General features: G+C 42.4%; 1 protein-coding gene across 1 annotated transcript in view; it reads left to right on the forward strand.

Moving 5' to 3' along the window:
* The window catches only part of LOC134741558 (cytoplasmic dynein 2 heavy chain 1), a 132,202-nt gene extending 112,775 nt beyond the window's left edge, over positions 1–19,427 (forward strand). Inside the window, exons 63-74 of the mRNA XM_063674384.1 lie at positions 93–236; positions 588–737; positions 828–947; positions 1,199–1,391; positions 1,956–2,083; positions 6,960–7,097; positions 7,384–7,482; positions 8,305–8,449; positions 10,203–10,471; positions 11,646–11,769; positions 14,124–14,251; positions 18,984–19,427. Coding sequence (XP_063530454.1) covers positions 93–236; positions 588–737; positions 828–947; positions 1,199–1,391; positions 1,956–2,083; positions 6,960–7,097; positions 7,384–7,482; positions 8,305–8,449; positions 10,203–10,471; positions 11,646–11,769; positions 14,124–14,251; positions 18,984–19,412 — 2,067 coding nt within the window. The 3' untranslated portion in view covers positions 19,413–19,427. The remainder of the gene's footprint in view (positions 1–92; positions 237–587; positions 738–827; positions 948–1,198; positions 1,392–1,955; positions 2,084–6,959; positions 7,098–7,383; positions 7,483–8,304; positions 8,450–10,202; positions 10,472–11,645; positions 11,770–14,123; positions 14,252–18,983) is intronic.
* The last annotated feature ends 1,734 nt before the right edge of the window (positions 19,428–21,161 follow it).

Below are 21,161 nucleotides of genomic sequence, written 5' to 3' on the forward strand. Positions count from 1 at the left end.
TTCTTCATATGCCAGGAGAAGCTTCCAAATGTTGTTGTTGTTGTGTTGTACTTGTTAGTTAAGAAAAATTAAAAGTTTTGTAATTTTTGCAGGCCGCTAGCCGCGCATTTGCGCCGTCCGCCTCGCGCGCAGCCAGCGTGGCGTTGGCGGTGAAGGAGCTGGCCGCGCGGAGGCCGCTGCTGGCGCTGCACGCGCACGCCGTGCTGCCGCTGTACGGCGCCGCGCTGGCCCGGGGGGTGAGCTCTGTAGGGGCTAACTAAGTGTCGGTCCGTCCGTCCCTCCGTCTGTCACAGTCAAATCGTTTGCTAAATTATATTGTATGAGAAGTTTGTTAGTTATCTGCTGAGTTACATTGATCAGTCCGTCGATTGTGGTTGGTACAACTGGCCCTCAGTATACATATCTTTTAAGTCATCTCCCACTCATCTAGGCGATGCTAACAAACCTAACCTCAATGTGGTAGGTATCGTATTGTTTTGTTTCGAAGGCCACCTTCAAGCTTGATTATAAGTAAGCCAAATTTTACCCCAATCGAACGTCAGCAAGTGGTTCTAATTCCATGAATAGTCACATAACATACGTTTCAGGATACGAAAACTGTTAACGACGATGAAGTGATCAAATATCTAATGAGAAGAATCGTCGAGCGTGTCCTTTTAAGTTTGCACAAAAGGGATAAATACATTGTTGTTTTGCACCTCCTGAGGCAGGTTTATGACCATCTCATACCAGAGAAGGTAACTTTTCATTACCGTATAATTGAGTTCAAAGTTGCCATTTTAAAGACCTTGACAAAATTAATAGTAAGTATGTACGTCTTATTTCAGCTTTGGCAAATGTTCATTGGAAGCAGTGGGTTTGTCGAAGATCTCACAGTTGTTAATGAGATAAAGAAAATATATCCCTGGATACAAAGTGAATACGTTAAGAAAATAGCGGAACTCAAGGTTTGTTCAGATGTTTATACCTACTTAAAACTACGTTCGAATATTTCTGTCCCTTAAGGGGCCCACTGATTATCAGTCCGCCGGACGATATCAGCCTGTCAGTTAGAACAAAAAATTTAAAGTTGCGAACAACAGACAGGCTGATATCGTCCGGCGCGCTGGTAATCAGTGCCTGCCTTTAGTGTCTTGATTATTCTATCCACTATTTAGCCTTTAAATAAAGTTAATCGTGGTCTTATAATTTTTTTCAGATGACTAATGAGGAATTGTTCAATAAAATGTGTCTAAACGACGAAGCCGTATGGAAGAAATTTCAGGGCTCGGGAGACGTGGCCGACATCAGCAAATTGAAGCTCACTGAGTTCGAGGTGGTGTTAGCGGTGGCACTGTTGAGGCCCGAAAGTCTGTATAGAACCATTGTGACTTTTGTTGACCAATTGCTTGGTAAGTACACGCAACAAAAAGTTTTTTTTCTTATATGCGTAATTAATTCAGTCTGTTGTTGAGTTTTTTCATGTGTGAGTTTTTATTCAAAAGTTTAATTTAAGTTTAAGTAGTTAAATAGATAGAAAATGTGCAATTTATCACAATAAATTGGAAACTTAAAAAATATATAGGAGTAATAAGAAAATACATGACCTCAAAGTTTCAAAATTTAAGTTTTTTAAAAACATCCAAAAAGAAAAAAGAAATAATGGTACCATTACTACCATTCGATTCCTTACATTTTATAAAAAAAATATTGTACAGCAACTATATACATAAACGCAATTTCCTTGTTTTCCATGCATCGAAACGGCTGACGTTACATCGTGACGTCACGACGTATTGCCATTTTGTTAGGAGCGTTTCGTCAGTAAAGTGCGACTGTCAGACTTTGACTTTCATTTGTGACTATCGTATTGCTTTAACTCAATGGGTCCCATATAGACATGTTACCTTCAAAACAAACCTGATCGGTTGATACCTATCATGAATAGTCAAGTACGCTATTCTGTGCGGTGGCAGGCACGGGGGTGATGTCGGGCGGCGACGCGGTGGCGCGCGCGGCGCGCTGGGGCGGCGCGCGGCCCGTGCTGCTGCTGGGCGCGCACGCCGCCGACGTGCTCGCCGCGCATGCGCCACACCTCACGCAAGTATGTACTATATGTTTTTGTCTGTCGTGTCCCTATGCTGGGAAAAGGCCTCCCTCTTGAGCCCAGTTGCACCCTAACACAATTAGCGGACTTATCAACGTCATCACTCGGCAGAGAAATATAAAAATTCCCGTACAATTAAATTTAGCAAACGCTTTACCGATGACAGATGTTTTGGTGCAACTTACCCTTAATCTTTTACGTATCGAAGTCTCCCACCGGTGTTTGTCAAAGGCTTCACACTCGTCCCGCCATCGCCTATCTCTGACGAGGTGTACTATGATGCCTTACGATTTGTGGGATCCGACGGGTGCACGAATTAATAAACTAGTGGATGTGAAATGACTCCTATTTAGTATGAAAACCAGTGTCGCTAAACTCACACATTCATAGCCACGTTAAAATACGCACGAATTAATAAACTAGTGGATGTGAAATGACTCCTATTTAGTATGAAAACCAGTGTCGCTAAACTCACACATTCATAGCCACGTTAAAATACGTCACACACTTACAAAATTGCTGATTCGTAGCAACTTTCCATACCAAAAAGTTATTACCGGTGGACATTTCTCGAACGAATATCAACTGTAGGCTACATGAGTGACGGTTTAAAATATAATGTCAAAGCTATATGACATACGACTCTTTCATTATCTCATTCATCTCACAAAAGCTCGCTCAACGTTCACCTAATACAACTACTCAACACCAGATGGCGTTATTTATATAATTTTAAAATCACTTACTTATTACAGGCGAGAAAAGGGCTAAAAAACCAGTATAAGTAAGGTCTAATTACGCATGGTTTGTTACGGATCTCACGGTCACGTTACACTGGTGTTTTCGAGACCTCTACACGCCTGCGAGTAGCTAACCGTTGGAACTTCTTTCCATTCGACGATATAGGGAGGGGACAGTGTAATCGGAGTGTTTTATCGATATTTGTGTGTTCAGTTAGGTATTGATATTTCATTACCGTATGTTTTAACACATTTAGATGATACTTTATTTATGATTATAATATAGGTAGTGATAACCGTGATTGTATGAAAAATAATATGTAGTACAGTACAACAAATATCTAACTAGAAATTTGTTTCTTATTAATTGACCAACTAGGTTGTTAATGTAAACATTAAATATATATTAAAGTCAAACAGATAAAATCATAGTTCTTTAAAGGTCTATTAACTCGGTATTGCTGATATTTTGTGATCACAAATCTGCAATTACTTACATAGGTAAGTATTCGTCTTTAACAATATATTTACTTGTAGCAGCATTTAAGGCCAATCTAGACGGGACAACCTGATTAAATTGTCAAATTAATTGTATGGTGTGAAAGCTTACATGAAACTGGCTCATCGATCCCACTTGATTTGATTGTAAGATTGTGACCTATCAAATCAGGAAGGGGGGCGGCAAAATTCCAATATTTGACGCTAGTTTGCGTGGTATGGAACACTTTTTATTAATTAAGTGAGCCCGAATGTCACTAATAATTACTAAATTAGTAACTAAGTTTTAGGCGTGTGGACGCTAGATGAGATGTATGGCAATTGGCAAGAAATGCTCCTAGCAAATGGTGCTATATTTTTGCGGAAACTAATTTTCTTGCCCAGTAGCATTGATCCATTTATTTTTAATATCGGCATCTTGTGGTAACCTACAATAATTAATAATAAAAAAATAGAAAATATAAAACGTTTATTCATGGCACATTGCATGCATTGTACGCATAAGTGCATTAAGTACCTAGTCTAATAATATTAACGATGAAAATATGATGGGTGTAAAAAACAAAAACGTATGTAAAGGAATACGAAGGTTTGAAAGGTTGCCATGAAATGACCCCGACTTAACTTAGTGCTTGATGACCAGAGCTGCCATATTTACTAAGACATTGATTATCCCAAATAATAATTAGAAACGTGTCTAAAATAATAATTTATTACCGAACTACCAAACATCAAACTTGAAATATCGTAACTTTAACTTTATCGATATAAATATCGACATTGCGCAGCATCTGAGTAGCGAAGTTATTTGACATTTAGGATAGCGAATATTCCAGATAAACGTAAAGAATAGTGACAAAGGATTGTGAACTCTAAGTTCTAACTGATAAAATATAGATTTACTTAACGAACCTTCGTAAATAATGCAAAAGAAACAGATTTTTCGTATTTATCTGATTATATTTAAATAAATAACCACCGGTGATAGGAAATACCTCCACGTGAAAGATTTTTTAAACCGCTGTGATTTCTGCAGCTTAATACTGCACAATACGGCATTTTAAATTTAATTATCAATTTTTGTTAGACGAGCGTACGTACGACGTGAATGTCATTCGAGCATGCAGTTTACACAACAACTGAGCATAGTCTGTGCATAAAGTGAGTCGGTCGCTACTAACTGTCGGATAGACGGGAACGCCCACTTGCCATCTCCATCCTACTCCGTGAAAATACGTCACACACTTACAAAATTGCTCTGATTCGTAGCAACTTTCCATACCAAAAGGTTATTACCGGTGGACATTTCTCGAACGAATATCAACTGTAGGCTACATGAGTGACGGTTTAAAATATAATGTCAAAGCTATATGACATACGACTCTTTCATTATCTCATTCATCTCACAAAAGCTCGCTCAACGTTCACCTAATACAACTACTCAACACCAGATGGCGTTATTTTATATAATTTTGAAATCACTTACTTATTACAGGCGAGAAAAGGCCTAAAAAACCAGTATAAGTAAGGTCTAATTACACATGGTTTGTTACGGATCTCACGGTCACGTTACACTGGTGTTTTCGAGATCTCTACACGCCTGCGAGTAGCTAACCGTTGGAACTTCTTTCCATTCGACGATATAGGGAGGGGACAGTGTAATCGGAGTGTTTTATCGATATTTGTGTGTTCAGTTAGGTATTGATATTTCATTACCGTATGTTTTAACACATTTAAATGATACTTTATTTATGATTATAATATAGGTAGTGATAATCGTGATTGTATGAAAAATAATATGTAGTACAGTACAACAAATATCTAACTAGAAATTTGTTTCTTATTAATTGACCAACTAGGTTGTTAATGTGAAAATTAAATATATCTTAAAGTCAAACAGATAAATTCATAGTTCTTTAAAGGTCTATTCACTCGGTATTGCTGTTATTTTGTAATCACAAATCTGCAATTACTTACATAGGTAAGTATTCGTCTTTAACAATATATTTACTTGTAGCAGCATTTAAGGCCAATCTAGACGGGACAACCTGATTAAATTGTCAAATTAATTGTATGGTGTGAAAGCATACATGAAACTGGCTCATCGATCCCACTTGATTTGATTATAAGATTGTGACCTATCTAATCAGGAAGGGGGGCGGCAAAATTCCAATATTTGACGCTAGTTTGCGTGGTACGGAACACTTTTTATTAATTTAGTGAGCCCGAATGTCACTAATAATTACTAAATTAGTAACTAAGTTTTAGGCGTGTGGACGCTAGATGAGATGTATGGCAATTTTATCCCCAGAAATCTTTCTCTAAGAAATGCTCCTAGCAAATAGTGCTATATTTTTGCGGAAACTAATTTTCTTGCCCAGTAGCATTGATCCATTTATTTTTAATATCGGCATCTTGTGGTAACCTACAATAATTAATAATAAAGAAATAGAAAATATAAAACGTTTATTCATGGCACATTGCATGCATTGTACGCATAAGTGCATTAAGTACCTAGTCTAATTATATTAACGATGAAAATATGATGGGTGTAAAAAACAAAAACGTATGTAAAGGAATACGAAGGTTTGAAAGGTTGCCATGAAATGACCCCGACTTAACTTAGTGCTTGATGACCAGCTGCCATATTTACTAAGACATTGATTATCCCAAATAATAATTAGAAACGTGTCTAAAATAATAATTTATTACCGAACCAAACATCAAACTTGAAATATCGTAACTTTAACTTTATCGATATAAATATCGACATTGCGCAGCATCTGAGTAGCGAAGTTATTTGACATTTAGGATAGCGAATATTCCAGATAAACGTAAAGAATAGTGACAAAGGATTGTGAACTCTAAGTTCTAACTGATAAAATATAGATTTACTTAACGAACATTCGTAAATAATGGAAAATAAACAGATTTTTCGTATTTATCGGATTATATTTAAATAAATAACCACCGGTGATAGGAAATACCTCCACGTGAAAGATTTTTTAAACCGCTGTGATTTCTGCAGCTTAATACTGCACAATACGGCATTTTAAATTTAATTATCAATTTTTGTTAGACGAGCGTACGTACGACGTGAATGTCATTCGAGCGTGAAGTTTACACAACAACTGAGCATAGTCTGTGCATAAAGTGAGTCGGCCGCTACTAACTGTCGGATAGACGGGAACGCCCACTTGCCATCTCCATCCTACTCCGTGGACGGGTGGCTGTTTTACAATGGGTGTTGGTGTGTATTACGAGTGGATTTAGGCACTCAATTCTGAGATATCGATTTTCAACACGGATCGGACTAAAAATGTATATTAATTATTTTCTTATTTTCTTTACCGCCATGTATGAATTATATGGCGAAAGACGTAGAACAATTATGACCATTTATCGTAATTCTGACCACGTACATATTGAATATAGGTAATAGACCTCACCAGTTCTGCAACCATTTTAAATATTTAGTTGTGATCGACATTATACCGATTAAATTCGACGATTCGGTTCGATGAACGAAACAATCCGTCGCCTACTTCCACGCGTACTCATCGTCGACCGTAGAATGACCGCTGAAATAGATAAACTTATTATGAACTCTTTATTAGATCGTTTTCAATGTGTAGGTCGGTATAGAAGAGGGCCGCGCGGCGTGGGAAGCGGGCGCCGCTGCGGCGCGGAACGGCTGGCTCGCGCTCATCGTCGGCGCCTCGCCCTTTACGCCCGACCTGCAGGCCTTCCTTGACGCCCGAGCAAGAGCACCGGTAACGATATAGATATACACAAGACATGACATGACTCTCCAATAATAAAAGGGTCCGCTTACTGAAAGTCAGCAATGGCTACGTAACGGCTGGCTCGCAATCAATGTTTTTCACGCCAAAGAAAAGGATGAGTATAGCTGTAGAGGTAACTGACCCACCCATGCAAACAAGTTTCTATGCAGATGGGGGTCAGCTAACTCTGCGGCTTACTGTACTTCCAGGCCCATATTCTGGCCCTAAAAATATTTGGTTTATTTTACTTAAAAGGTTCTTTTGCTTCCGACAGGTTGAAGAATCGAACCCCGACTTCCGTTTATGGATCGTATCTGAAGATCGCGAGATCCCTCCTGTCATATCCAACGCTTGTGTTAACGTCATTATTGAGGTATGGTCATAGATTTGTAGCTAAAGTGGATGGTACTTTTACTTTGTTGCCAAACTAAATTGAACCTTATCACAATATGATATTACGTTTTTTTTTTTTATAATTTAATAGAAGAAGATATAGAAAATTGCGATAGTTTAAGTTTTATGCATTATACTCGAGCGATAAAAACGAAATAAATAACTTACATTGTGAAACATTCATTGATTAGATTTATTAATGTGTAAAAGACAAATTCGTGCGTCCAATTTAAATGTAAGTAGATGTTGCTGCACGTAGAATGTGTGCGGTGACTCAGGCCGCGTAGGCAAGATGCCACTCGCTAACGCTCCGTACCGATCGAAACGCAACTGTCACTGTCGGACTAATATGGAAGAGTGATAGAGAGACACAAAGCGTTTCGTTGTCGAAGCGATAGCGATTGTGACCTTGCCGCTTGGTTCTCAAAAGTTGACGTTTGACAATTCAGTGAAGTACATATGTACCACAAAACATTACAGCGCCGATTTTTCTTACACTATATTATCTTATACAAGCAATAAATATTTGGTATAGTAAAAAATTTCTCTACTGAGCTCGTTCACTTACCTGTACTAACAATGGCAGTCTGTTAAACCAAAGACATTATTTATTTTTTGCGAGCGCGTGGCCTTTGTGCCTGAGGCTCACATGCAATGGCCACACGCTCAGTCACAATAGCCACGCGCGCATACAAAATAAATAATGGCTTTTGTTTAACAGAATGCCATTGTTAGTACAGGTAAGTGAACGAGCTCAGTAGAGATTTTTTTTATTATACTATTGAATGTTTGTTTGGTTCAGGCACCCGAAGGCGTGAAGGCCAACGTGCTGAGCACGCTGTCGGCGTGGGCGCAATACTCCGGCGACGTGCGCGTGGTGCGCGCGCACGCTTGTCTCGCCCTGCTGCACGCTATTGTCCAGGAGCGCCGAGCTTACATCCCGCAGGGTAAACCAGTAGCATTACTAAAAATGTTAAATAAACAAAAAACAAAACTTACATGATAATTAATTACAATACAATTGCTTGGTCAATTTCTCTGTAGTAGAATGTTGTGTGTGATGGTGTGACATCTATTTCAGTTTATAATTTATTTAATAAAGTAGTGTGACTTAAAAACACAAATCAAGAATTCAAGATATGTATGTGTAATTTGATTTGTTCCCAAAGGTGTATAAGATTGTATTGAAAATAATCTGTTTTTATATAGTGACAAATGTTCAGTTATTACTTTCACTCGTAAAAGGGATCCCATTGTATTCAGTTACCGGCAGGGCTGTGCGCTGTGCGGCAGTACTCTAACACGACAGCATAGTATACGTGACCTGATACTAGGGGTGTTAATGGATGCAAAACTAACGTTTAACCCTCATATAGATCATATTTTAAACAAAGCATACAAACTACTGGGTTTCGTTCTTCGTGTAGCAAAACCTTTTCGAAGACCTCTCACTTATAAACTTCTTTATAATAGTTACGTTCGCAGTAGATTGGAATTTGCTTCTGTAGTGTGGAATCCTCTCTTTAATGTCCATAAGACCCGAATTGAAAGACTCCAGAAAAAGTTCGTTAAAGCACTGGAATTTCGAGTGGGTCGTAACTATGTAAATTACGCTTCCTCGGCTACACATCATAATATCCAGCCACTTTCACTTAGACGGTCCTGTACAGATTTAGCATTTTTATTCAAAATTATTAATAATGTCCCGATGCCCCCGACTTATTACATAAAATTTGCTTTCGTGTCCCCCGTAGGAATGAACGTAGTTGTCGCAGTAAGGCATTATTTAGCATTCCTAACAGCAGAACAAAACACGCACGGCATTCGTATATTGGGCGCGCGTGTAGGCAGTACAATGAAAAATGTATGGACGCAGATTTGTTTAGCAGTTCATTAGGCTTGTTTAAAAGAACTGTATATTCTTTATTAAAATAAGGGTGAAATGTTGCAAGCAACCCGATAGTAAGTACTTGTAATTTTAGTAATTTAAGTCTAAGTAAGTGAAAAGTATAAGTCTTTTCTCTTTTTTATACATTTATATACTATTGTTATTAGTAGGTATACTATTGTTTTGATTATGTACAACTACTAGGTACTACAAGTTTGCACTATTTATCATTACTTTTTAATTGTACCTCGATATGTGAATTAGAAAACTATAGGTCTATAAAAAATCAATTTGTAGCTATTAGCTAAGTTGCTCATGTTTATTTTAAGACTGTTTGTTTCTCAATAAAATAAAATAAAAATCGAATAATTAAGTAATAGACCATTTGCTGAGAACCACGCCTGCAATTGGTCTCAAGCCTCATGGATTTTTAAGGCCAGCTGGTCATTAGAGCTGGCACCAACTAATACAGTCGTGTCATCCGAAAACAATACAGACAAGCCAGCTCCAATGTTCGATGGCAGGTCGTTAACAAATAACAAAAACAGGGTATTCCCGAGGGACGAACCTTGGGGAATACCAATATTTATATGGCCTACATCGGATTGTACTGTCCTGCCGTCAGTGGGTAATTTCACGACTTGTTTTCGGTCTTGTATGTATATGACATTTATGTTTATAACGGTCGTTAAATTTTATTGTTTGGGAAGTTTCATTATTTTCTGCTGAGGGACGTCGATTGTGATTTGTGCATCCGGCCCTAACCCGTGCAAACACTAAGCAAGGTAGCATGTATCTTTGGATGGTGGCAGGCTGGAGCCGGTGGTACGCTTGGGAGTGGGGCGAGGTGCGCGCGGGCACGCTGGTGCTACGCTCGGGCGGGGCGGGGGCGGGGGCGGGGAGCGCGGCGCGGGCGCTGGTGGGCGCGCTGTACGGTGCGCGCGCGGCGGCGGCGCCGGACCGCGCGCTGCTGCAGGCGCTGCTGCGCGCCTGCCTCGCCGAGCCCACGCTCGCGCACGGCTGGCGAGGGCCCGCGCCCGACCACACGCCGCTGCGGCTGCCCTTCACTACGCAACTACAGGTATTTCATCTTGTTCATCACGATTCACGACACTAACTCGCATGTCTGATATGAGATTGCGCTCTCTATAAGAATATCGACTTCGTGACATAGAGACAACGTTTCGAGATTGGCACCTTTTTTAAATGCGTTCAGAAAGATTTACACGGGCCGTTTTTTAACTGGGACACTATAGGAAAATCCAATAGATAGTATTACATAAAAAAGAACGGACAAGTGCGAGTCGGACACGCCCACCGAGGGTTCCGTACAATATTAACTAATTTTTTTTCTCAAATTTATAGTTTTCAGATTTTTCCCTGTCCCTGTATATTATAAGACGATATTAATGGAAAGTACCCTATAAATTTTGATTCCCTTGAATGTGTCGAAATATAGGTACGTTTCTTGCGGCATAAACGGCAGTATCTTTTTTTTACGTTAACTTGGAAGTTTGATTTTTTTTACATCTTCAAGGGACTGTAGACCTGAGTATATGGTTTTAATTTCAACTCGACACCTCCACGCATGTCTGAGATAAGAAGTCTTGACAGACGGAAAGACGGACGGACGGACGGACAACAAAGTGATCCACTTAATATATTGGCTATACACCTATTGCCTATAAGGGTTCCGTTATTCCTTTTGAGGTACGGAGGTCTGAGAAAGCATTGTCCCGTTTTTCGTGAAACTAATCTTTAGCTTAGCCCATTTGTCCAGCTTCATTCATACAACAAACAAATGTGACGACATGCTCTTGTTAAATTCAAGTTTCTGACTTCGAAGGCCCACCGAGTTATTATCAAATACTTAAAAAAACAAGAAAACTTAGGACCTTTTTTCGATTTTGTCAATTTTCTCAAATGGTTTTACGTCTAAAGCCCTAATCTGTTAAACAAAAGCCATTGTTTATTTTGTGCGAGCGATAGGCTCCCGTTTTGAGCGCGTGGCAAAGAAACAATGTCGCTTAAAGAGCTGCTGTATCGTAGTGGTTTTAAGGGTCAAATCTATGTAATAATATCAGCGCTCGCCTACATTGAGGTGGTCGATCGTCCTACATTACCAAAACATGATACATACCTATACATATACCTATAGTGTAACCTTACCAGCGAAATATGGCAGTTTTCATTGGCCGTGCGTGTCGTAGATTTTAGACATTAGCATTTTATAATTTTTGTATAATTTTGTATAGGCCTACAGCTCCGCATTCGACGAGCTGCCGGATATAGACTCGCCACAACTGTTGGGCCTGCCCGCTAACTGCCGGCTGGCGTGGGAGAAGAACGCCGCCGAAGATATCATTGCGGGCCTGAAAGGTACCAGTAATAATAACAACGTCAAACACTTAGAATTGTCTACAGGCAAATGCAAGATGGATCGTAAACACAACTAGCGGTAGCTCCGTTCTAATTTAGTCGTCCCAGTTACATCCTCTAGTACAGTCAAGCTCAATGTATTAAATAATAAATAAATAAATAAAATAAATATTATAGGCCATTCTTACACAGATTGACTAAGTCCCGCAGTACGTTCAAGAGGGCTTGTGTTGCGGGTACTCAGACAACGATATATGTAATACATATTAAATCACATTTACAAACGGGTCTATCGCGAATTTATTTTGTTACCTTTATTTACCGACGTTTCGACACAGGTTAGGGCAGGGCGATAGACCCGTTTGTAAATGTGATTTAATATGTGTTCAAACCGCGAAAATTTTAAATGTGATATATGTAATATACAAATTCATAAATACATAGAAAACACCCAAGACTCAGGAAGAAACATCTGTGCTCACCACACAATTAAATGCCCTTACCGGGATTCGAACCCAGGACCATCGGCTTCACAGGCAGGGTCACTAAAATTTAAAAATATCTACATAATTCTTAAGAAAAAAAACCCGACTTCAATGGGGGATGCCGTTGAGAGGTTACTTATTGTTGATGGTGCACTCCAGACAATGAAATGAAAAGGACAGCACCGTTTGCCTAACTAAAAGGAGGTAAAACCACCCACTTTTCTAGTAGCATTTCGTTTCTGTAAGGGTCACAGTTCTAACCTAACCTAACCCAATATTCTGATAGCATCTCGTTTTTGTAAGGGTCACAGTTCTAACCTAACCTAACCCACTTTTCTAATAGCAGTTCGGTTCTGTGAGGATCGCAGTTCAGAAAAGTTCCACTTGATCAAATGTCAGTTTCTTATGTAAATGCTGGATTTGTTGATGAAAATACAAAAATCACTATATGTATGCCTTTCACATTTGAGGAGTTCCCTCGGTTCCTTATGGATCCCATCATCAGAACTCGAGCTTGACGAAAATGTGTCTTTAAAACTTAACTTGCTTAACAAACATAACGAAGAGGACAAATCGCCAAACGTGAACTATGCGTCATTGAAGAGTTCCGTTTTCATCATCATGAGCAGTTCCACTTCATCAAATGTCACTTTTTAGGGTTCCGTACCTCAAAAGGAAAAAACGGAACCCTTATAGGATCACTCGTGCGTCTGTCTTGTCTGTCTGTCTGTCCGTCTGTCACAGCCTATTTTCTCCGAAACTAATGGGCCAATTAAGTTGAAATTTGGTATACATATGTCAGTTTGTGACCCAAAGACGGACATGTAACGTAAACAAATGAATTTTAAAGACGGGGGCAACTTTTGAGGGGCAAATGAGAAAATTAAAAAATAAAGTTTTTAAACAATATCGTGTTACATATCAAATGAAGAAGCTCATTGTGAGAATCTTAAATATATTTTTTTTATAATTTTAAGATATACAGTTTAGAAGTTATTCAAGCAAATAGGCAAAATGATTATTCCCCCCCCCCCCCCCCCTTTATCTCCGAAACTTATCGGTCAAAATTTTTGAAAAAAATACACAAAATAGGTCTTTACCTATAGATCACAGGAAAACCTATTAAATATGTGCAGTCAAGCGTGAGTCGGACTTAATTACTTAGTTTTTGATCCGACCCCTACGGGTTTTTTAGACATTTCACATAAAAAATACATTGTTTAAATTGTGTAATGTACGGAACCCTTGGAACGCGAGTCCGACTCGCACTTGGCCGGTTTTTTTAAATGTAAATGCTTGATTTGTTGATGAAAATACTAAAATCACTATATGTATGCCTTTAACATTTGAGGAGTTCCCTCAATTCCTCATGGATCCCACCATCAGAACTGCGTTTTGACAAAAACGGGACCAATCTGTATGTATATACTTACAATCAAAAAAAGAATTTTCAATATCGGTCTAGAAATGGCGGAGTTATGGAGTAACAAACATTAAAAAAAAAACCTAATTGAGAACCTCCTCCTTTTGAAATCTTGAAGTCTGTTAATAAAAACTGGCCACGCATAAGGGACTGTTCCGTATGTACAATACAAAAAGCCATACTAGCAAAAGGGCGTATCTTCGCGGCACTTACGCCCTTTTAATAAGGAGATAAGTTTTTTGGAAAATACTCATTCGCTATTGACTCAAGTGATCATGTTCAAATAATTTTCCTGGAAAGTATTTATTAAGCTTGGTTTTCACACGCTTTTAGTGATCCGACGCTCTTCGTACTCTGTGGCTATTTAGTGTATGAGTCATTTTAGGAAATCAAAAGTTTTAATCTAAATACGGCAACTATCTAATTTATTTGTATTTATTTATTAGAGCTGAACTCAACTGTTGTGAGGAGCCGACAACGCGGAGATTCTACAGCCCTGAAGAGCCTCCTAGCTCTGTGGAAGAAGCTCATGTCCGGAAACCCTCTTCTCAAGGGAGAGTATCAACCGGAACAGGTGATTATACATTATAATTTACACTTTTCTGTGCCAATGTTTTTTTTTTTGTAGAAGAATTGCGTTGCGAGACTTGCATCTTTTTACATGTAATGTTTTTGATGGGATTCGTTTATCAGAAACTCATTTTATTAATTGGTCTACCTATTAGATATTTTCTATATTCGTGCATAAAAACATTTTCATAGATGAAACAAATATGATGATGTATACAGGGTTGGGCAGATTAAGTGTTTAAAATAGCCATAAAATTAAAACAAAACAATTTCAACATTAAACTTGTTTATATTTTATGCATACAATGAGTTGCACGCGGCACGCACTACCTCATCTGTTATATCGTCCGTAATCTTGACCAACCGATGCTGAAATGAATTTAACTTCATAAAGACATTAAGTTAAAACATAGATGGAGACTAGTACAATGCTATGTACTATCTATACTTTATTATGGTGTTCAAACATGGACCTTAAATAAAACAATAGAGAAGAAAATAGAGGCTTTCGAAATGTGGCTGTACAGGCGTATGCTAAGAGAAACTGAAATTGAAATCATTTATTGCATATCACATAGCAGGTACAGGTGTTCAGTATCATGGACCGCAAGAATAACAAACATAGAGATCCTAAAAAGAATGAAGAAGAAAAAGGAAATACTAGCCACAGTTAAGCGGAGAAAGATTGCATATTTTGGACATCTACATAGACATGAAAAGTATAATCTGCTGAAAGTTATAATAGAAGGAAAAATAGAGGGAAAACGGGGAAGGGGAAGAAGGAGGATGAACTGGCTCTATAACATCAAACAATGGACAAATATCAATGACGCGGCCACGCTAACAAGACTGGCCAAGACTAGAAAAGACTTCGCAAAGGTGGTCACCGACGCCCGCTAGGGCATGGTAGCAGAAGAAGAAGAAGGATTGACAGTGGCGCCATCTGATAAATACTTTGACCGGCCAACCCCATTCCAGTCCCTAATTCTCTTAAGCGTCAATAGTAGATTGTGTCACAAGGGAGCAAAATGACATATTTACGGCGAGGGCGTACAATTGAATCCTAAACGAAGCGAAGGATTCTATAATAGAATCCTGAGCGTAGCGAGGGATTCTAACATAGAATCCTGAGCGTAGTGAGGGATTCAAGTGTTAACGCCCAAGGTGAAAATAATTTTGCTACCATGTGACACATACTGCTTTTCACATCACCTATGAGGAAATTACATACATATATTAGGTTTCAAAACATTATTATTTTAAGCAAAGATCGATACGGACAAAGTGCCAAAAATATGTATACACGACCTTAGTATAGGTACAGTCAGCTACAGAGAAAGTACCGCCCCTGCACAGAAGGTGCGCACGCTACGCAAAGGTGCTAAGCGAATAGTATTGCTGACTGTACATACTTCTGGCACTTTGTCCGTATCGATATTTTCAGACGTGACTGTCCTGACAAATGAAAAGTACCTACAGCTCATAATTATGTACCTAATATCTTTTCAAAGACAGCAGCAAACACCTAAAATGATACAATGAAACTCAAGTACATTATTATTGTAGATTTTTCTGGTAACAAATTAGCTCTTACCCCTTCGAACCAAATCTTCGGAAGAACACTATGAAGACTGATATCACTTATACATATTTATTATTATAAATATGTATAAGCACCTTTGCGCGTGCTATCTGCGCGCCTTACCTTTGCGCGTGCTATCTGCGTGCCTTACTCTTGCGCGTGCTATCTGCGCGCCTTACTGTGCGCGTGCTACCAGCGCGCCTCACCTTGCGCGTGCTATCTGCGCGCCTTACCTTTGCGCGTGCTATCTGCGCGCCTTACTGTGCGCGTGCTACCAGCGCGCCTCACCTTGCGCGTGCTATCAGCGCGCCTATCCGTGTGCGTGCTCCTGCCTTGCGCGTGCTATTAGCGCGACTATAAACTTTATTTTATTCTTTTTGTAATTTAAACCATCTGTAGCGTGTCATATTTAGACAATAGCCGTTAAATAAAGAACCTACCCCTGTTATATCTATCTTTTCCTTTCTACCTCCTCACTCCTAGCTCCGTTACTCACTCCTCCAATATACGTGGAGGAGGGAGTAACGTGACAGTTTTGGCTATTCTATACGGTGCAAACCTGATCGCCCTAACCAAAAAGGACGGAGGGGTGAGACCCATTGCTGTGGGGTCTACTTTAAGACGTCTGGCATCAAAAATTGCGGTTAGACACGTTAGATCAAAATTGCAGTCCCTTTTTGAACCAATACAGCTAGGTTTCGGCACGAAAGGTGGGTGCGAGGCAGCCGTCCATGCCCTAAGGACCTACCTTTCACTCAATGATTGCGAAATTGTAGTCAAAATTGACGTTAAAAATGCTTTTAATTCGGTTAGTAGGGACACTTTGCTGACAGAAGTAAAGGACAAAATTCCAGAGCTATACAATTACCTTTTCTTTTGCTATTCAAACTCATCTAAATTAATGTACAAGTCACATGAATTATCTTCTGAGGTTGGCTGTCAGCAGGGTGACCCTCTCGGGCCAGCAATTTTTAGTTTGGCTATAAATCCAATTATTAAAAATTTAAAATCAAAATTCAATGTCTGGTATTTAGATGACGGAACTCTAGGAGGCGACGTGAATACTGTGCTCTCTGATTTGTCTTTTATTAAGAGTAGTTTCGAAAATATTGGTTTAGAACTGAATTTCAGCAAATGTGAACTCTTTATTCAAAAACCTTCTTGTTCTTTGGCAGACTTACAACCCAAATTTGACGATCTGGCTCCTGATATCAAATCAGTAGACAAGTATTCTCTTTGCCTCCTGGGATCTCCTATATACGAAGAATCTTTTCCCGGTTATATTTCTAACTCTATAACTAAATTCAAAAGTCACACGAATCGCTTACTCGAAATTAGCCCTCATTATGCTCTTGTGATTCTTAAATTTTGTCTTTTTGTCCCTAAATTTACATATGTGCTCCGCTGCTGTCCTTTTTGGAAACATCAAAATTTATTGTCGCCTTTAGATGATTTGATCAAAATTAGTTTAGAGACTATTCTAAACATTCAGCTAAGTGAGCCTTCCTGGTCTCAAGCGTCCCTCCCTATTCGGTTTGGAGGTTTAGGAATTCGCAAAATTTCCAGTGTGGCTTCCCCAGCCTTTTTGGCGTCCACTCATAGCACGTCTGGTCTCATAGGAAATATTTTAAGGGCTTTGCCCACAAACTGTGAGATTGCGGGCTTTGAGGACGCCAAAAATGCTTTTAAAATTGCTTGCCCGGGAAAACAATTTCCAGACAACCCAAATTCACAAAGGAGTTGGGATAATGTTTACTGTGATTTAACTTACAATATTCTCCTAAACAACTGTACAGGTCCAGAACGCGCGAGGCTTTTGGCGGTCGGAGCCCGGGAAGCGGGTTACTGGCTACATGCCCATCCTTCGCCTAATACTGGTACTTTCTTGGATCCGGCCTCCCTTAGACTGGCGACTGGTTTGCGACTCGGGGTTTCGGTGTGTACGCCACACATATGCTCTTGTGGCACGGACGTGGACCGACTGGGACACCATGGATTATCTTGTCAAAAAAGTGCCGGCCGTTTTTCAAGACATGCGTCGCTTAATGACATAATCCGTCGGTCTCTTGCCACCATCAATGTACCCGCTCTTCTTGAGCCGACTGGCATTATCAGAGATGATGGAAAGAGGCCCGATGGGATGTCCTTGGTTCCTTGGAGCTTGGGACGGATGTTGGTGTGGGATGCTACCTGCGTAGACACACTGGCACCGTCCCACCTCCAACGGACTAATGTAAAAGCGGGCGGAGCGGCGGAAAGCGCCGAAATTTTAAAACGTAATAAATATAAGAGCCTCGGTAGAGAGTATCATTTCGTTCCATTTGGAGTTGAAACTCTAGGTCCATGGGGTCCCAGCGCGCATAAGTTGTTTGCAGAAATCGCGAAGCGTCTGGTTGACGTAACTGGTGACCGAAGAGCTGGCGGCTTTCTCGCACAACGTATCAGCATTGCGATACAGCGGGGAAATGCCGCCAGCATCCTTGGTACAATGCCTCAAGGGCCTATTTTAGATTTAAGCTAGTTATTAATTTCGTTTACGTAGTACCACTGTATATATCTTGTATGTAAATAAATGTATTTAAAAAAATTATTATAAATCTATTGATTTAAACTAGTATTTACAAATTTATACACAATACAGAACCGCATAATTATGCTTTGTGAAATATTTGTACAAAACATTTTAAATATAAACTTTTTAAATTGCATAGATGCGTTTAAGGAGACCAAAATGTCAAAATAAAAATTAAATTATTAAACTAATGTTTTTTTACGTTTCTTTGTAAATATTTCGCTAATTAATTAATTTACTTAATTTAAATATGCTATTAATTAATTTAAAATACGTTAATTACATTTATTGTTTACAATTACAACAAAATATTATTTAAGTTAGAAAAATTATTGTATGCACGTAATCGATTATATGCATACTAATTTCATATGTCTTTGTGTCAATATTTCATACTGGCAACAAAATGTCCTTGAACAGAAAAGTGCCACTTTGATCCCTCGTAGCAGGGAAGAAAAGTTCCCTTTTCGAATAGGTGATGTGAAAAATATTTTCTTGTGTTTGAAATATCTCGCGTGATATGGTTCACTTTCCACCCTTGGTTAACAATCTACAATTTAATTGATGTTCTGTATCTATCAGGAGAGCGGCGGCTGGTGGGGCGCGGTGGTCGGCGGCGAGGCGCGCGAGGCGGCGCACGCTGCGCGCGCCATCCACGCGGCGCTCGGCAAGCTCGCGCACGCCCAGCATGCGCCTGCCGCGCTGCTCAGGGTTGGTATAGTTATAGTGCCGTACTGCAACTATCAGGAGAGCGGCGGCTGGCGAGGCGCGCGAGGCGGCGCACGCTGCGCGCGCCATCCACGCGGCGCTCGGCAAGCTCGCGCACGCCCAGCATGCGCCTGCCGCGCTGCTCAGGGTTGGTATAGTTATAGTGCCGTACTGCAACTATCAGGAGAGCGGCGGCTGGCGAGGCGCGCGAGGCGGCGCACGCTGCGCGCGCCATCCACGCGGCGCTCGGCAAGCTCGCGCACGCCCAGCATGCGCCTGCCGCGCTGCTCAGGGTTGGTATAGTTATAGTGCCGTACTGCAACTATCAGGAGAGCGGCGGCTGGCGAGGCGCGCGAGGCGGCGCACGCTGCGCGCGCCATCCACGCGGCGCTCGGCAAGCTCGCGCACGCCCAGCATGCGCCTGCCGCGCTGCTCAGGGTTGGTATAGTTATAGTGCCGTACTGCAACTATCAGGAGAGCGGCGGCTGGCGAGGCGCGCGAGGCGGCGCACGCTGCGCGCGCCATCCACGCGGCGCTCGGCAAGCTCGCGCACGCCCAGCATGCGCCTGCCGCGCTGCTCAGGGTTGGTATAGTTATAGTGCCGTACTGCAACTATCAGGAGAGCGGCGGCTGGCGAGGCGCGCGAGGCGGCGCACGCTGCGCGCGCCATCCACGCGGCGCTCGGCAAGCTCGCGCACGCCCAGCATGCGCCTGCCGCGCTGCTCAGGGTTGGTATAGTTATTGTGCCGTACTGCAACTATCAGGAGAGCGGCGGCTGGCGAGGCGCGCGAGGCGGCGCACGCTGCGCGCGCCATCCACGCGGCGCTCGGCAAGCTCGCGCACGCCCAGCATGCGCCTGCCGCGCTGCTCAGGGTTGGTATAGTTATAGTGCCGTACTGCAACTATCAGGAGAGCGGCGGCTGGCGAGGCGCGCGAGGCGGCGCACGCTGCGCGCGCCATCCACGCGGCGCTCGGCAAGCTCGCGCACGCCCAGCATGCGCCTGCCGCGCTGCTCAGGGTTGGTATAGTTATAGTGCCGTACTGCAACTATCAGGAGAGCGGCGGCTGGCGAGGCGCGCGAGGCGGCGCACGCTGCGCGCGCCATCCACGCGGCGCTCGGCAAGCTCGCGCACGCCCAGCATGCGCCTGCCGCGCTGCTCAGGGTTGGTATAGTTATAGTGCCGTACTGCAACTATCAGGAGAGCGGCGGCTGGCGAGGCGCGCGAGGCGGCGCACGCTGCGCGCGCCATCCACGCGGCGCTCGGCAAGCTCGCGCACGCCCAGCATGCGCCTGCCGCGCTGCTCAGGGTTGGTATAGTTATAGTGCCGTACTGCAACTATCAGGAGAGCGGCGGCTGGCGAGGCGCGCGAGGCGGCGCACGCTGCGCGCGCCATCCACGCGGCGCTCGGCAAGCTCGCGCACGCCCAGCATGCGCCTGCCGCGCTGCTCAGGGTTGGTATAGTTATAGTGCCGTACTGCAACTATCAGGAGAGCGGCGGCTGGCGAGGCGCGCGAGGCGGCGCACGCTGCGCGCGCCATCCACGCGGCGCTCGGCAAGCTCGCGCACGCCCAGCATGCGCCTGCCGCGCTGCTCAGGGTTGGTATAGTTATAGTGCCGTACTGCAACTATCAGGAGAGCGGCGGCTGGCGAGGCGCGCGAGGCGGCGCACGCTGCGCGCGCCATCCACGCGGCGCTCGGCAAGCTCGCGCACGCCCAGCATGCGCCTGCCGCGCTGCTCAGGGTTGGTATAGTTATAGTGCCGTACTGCAACTATCAGGAGAGCGGCGGCTGGCGAGGCGCGCGAGGCGGCGCACGCTGCGCGCGCCATCCACGCGGCGCTCGGCAAGCTCGCGCACGCCCAGCATGCGCCTGCCGCGCTGCTCAGGGTTGGTATAGTTATAGTGCCGTACTGCAACTATCAGGAGAGCGGCGGCTGGCGAGGCGCGCGAGGCGGCGCACGCTGCGCGCGCCATCCACGCGGCGCTCGGCAAGCTCGCGCACGCCCAGCATGCGCCTGCCGCGCTGCTCAGGGTTGGTATAGTTATAGTGC

This window comes from Cydia strobilella, chromosome 5 (assembly GCF_947568885.1).
Source record: "Cydia strobilella chromosome 5, ilCydStro3.1, whole genome shotgun sequence".
Classification (NCBI taxonomy): Eukaryota; Metazoa; Arthropoda; class Insecta; order Lepidoptera; family Tortricidae; genus Cydia; species Cydia strobilella.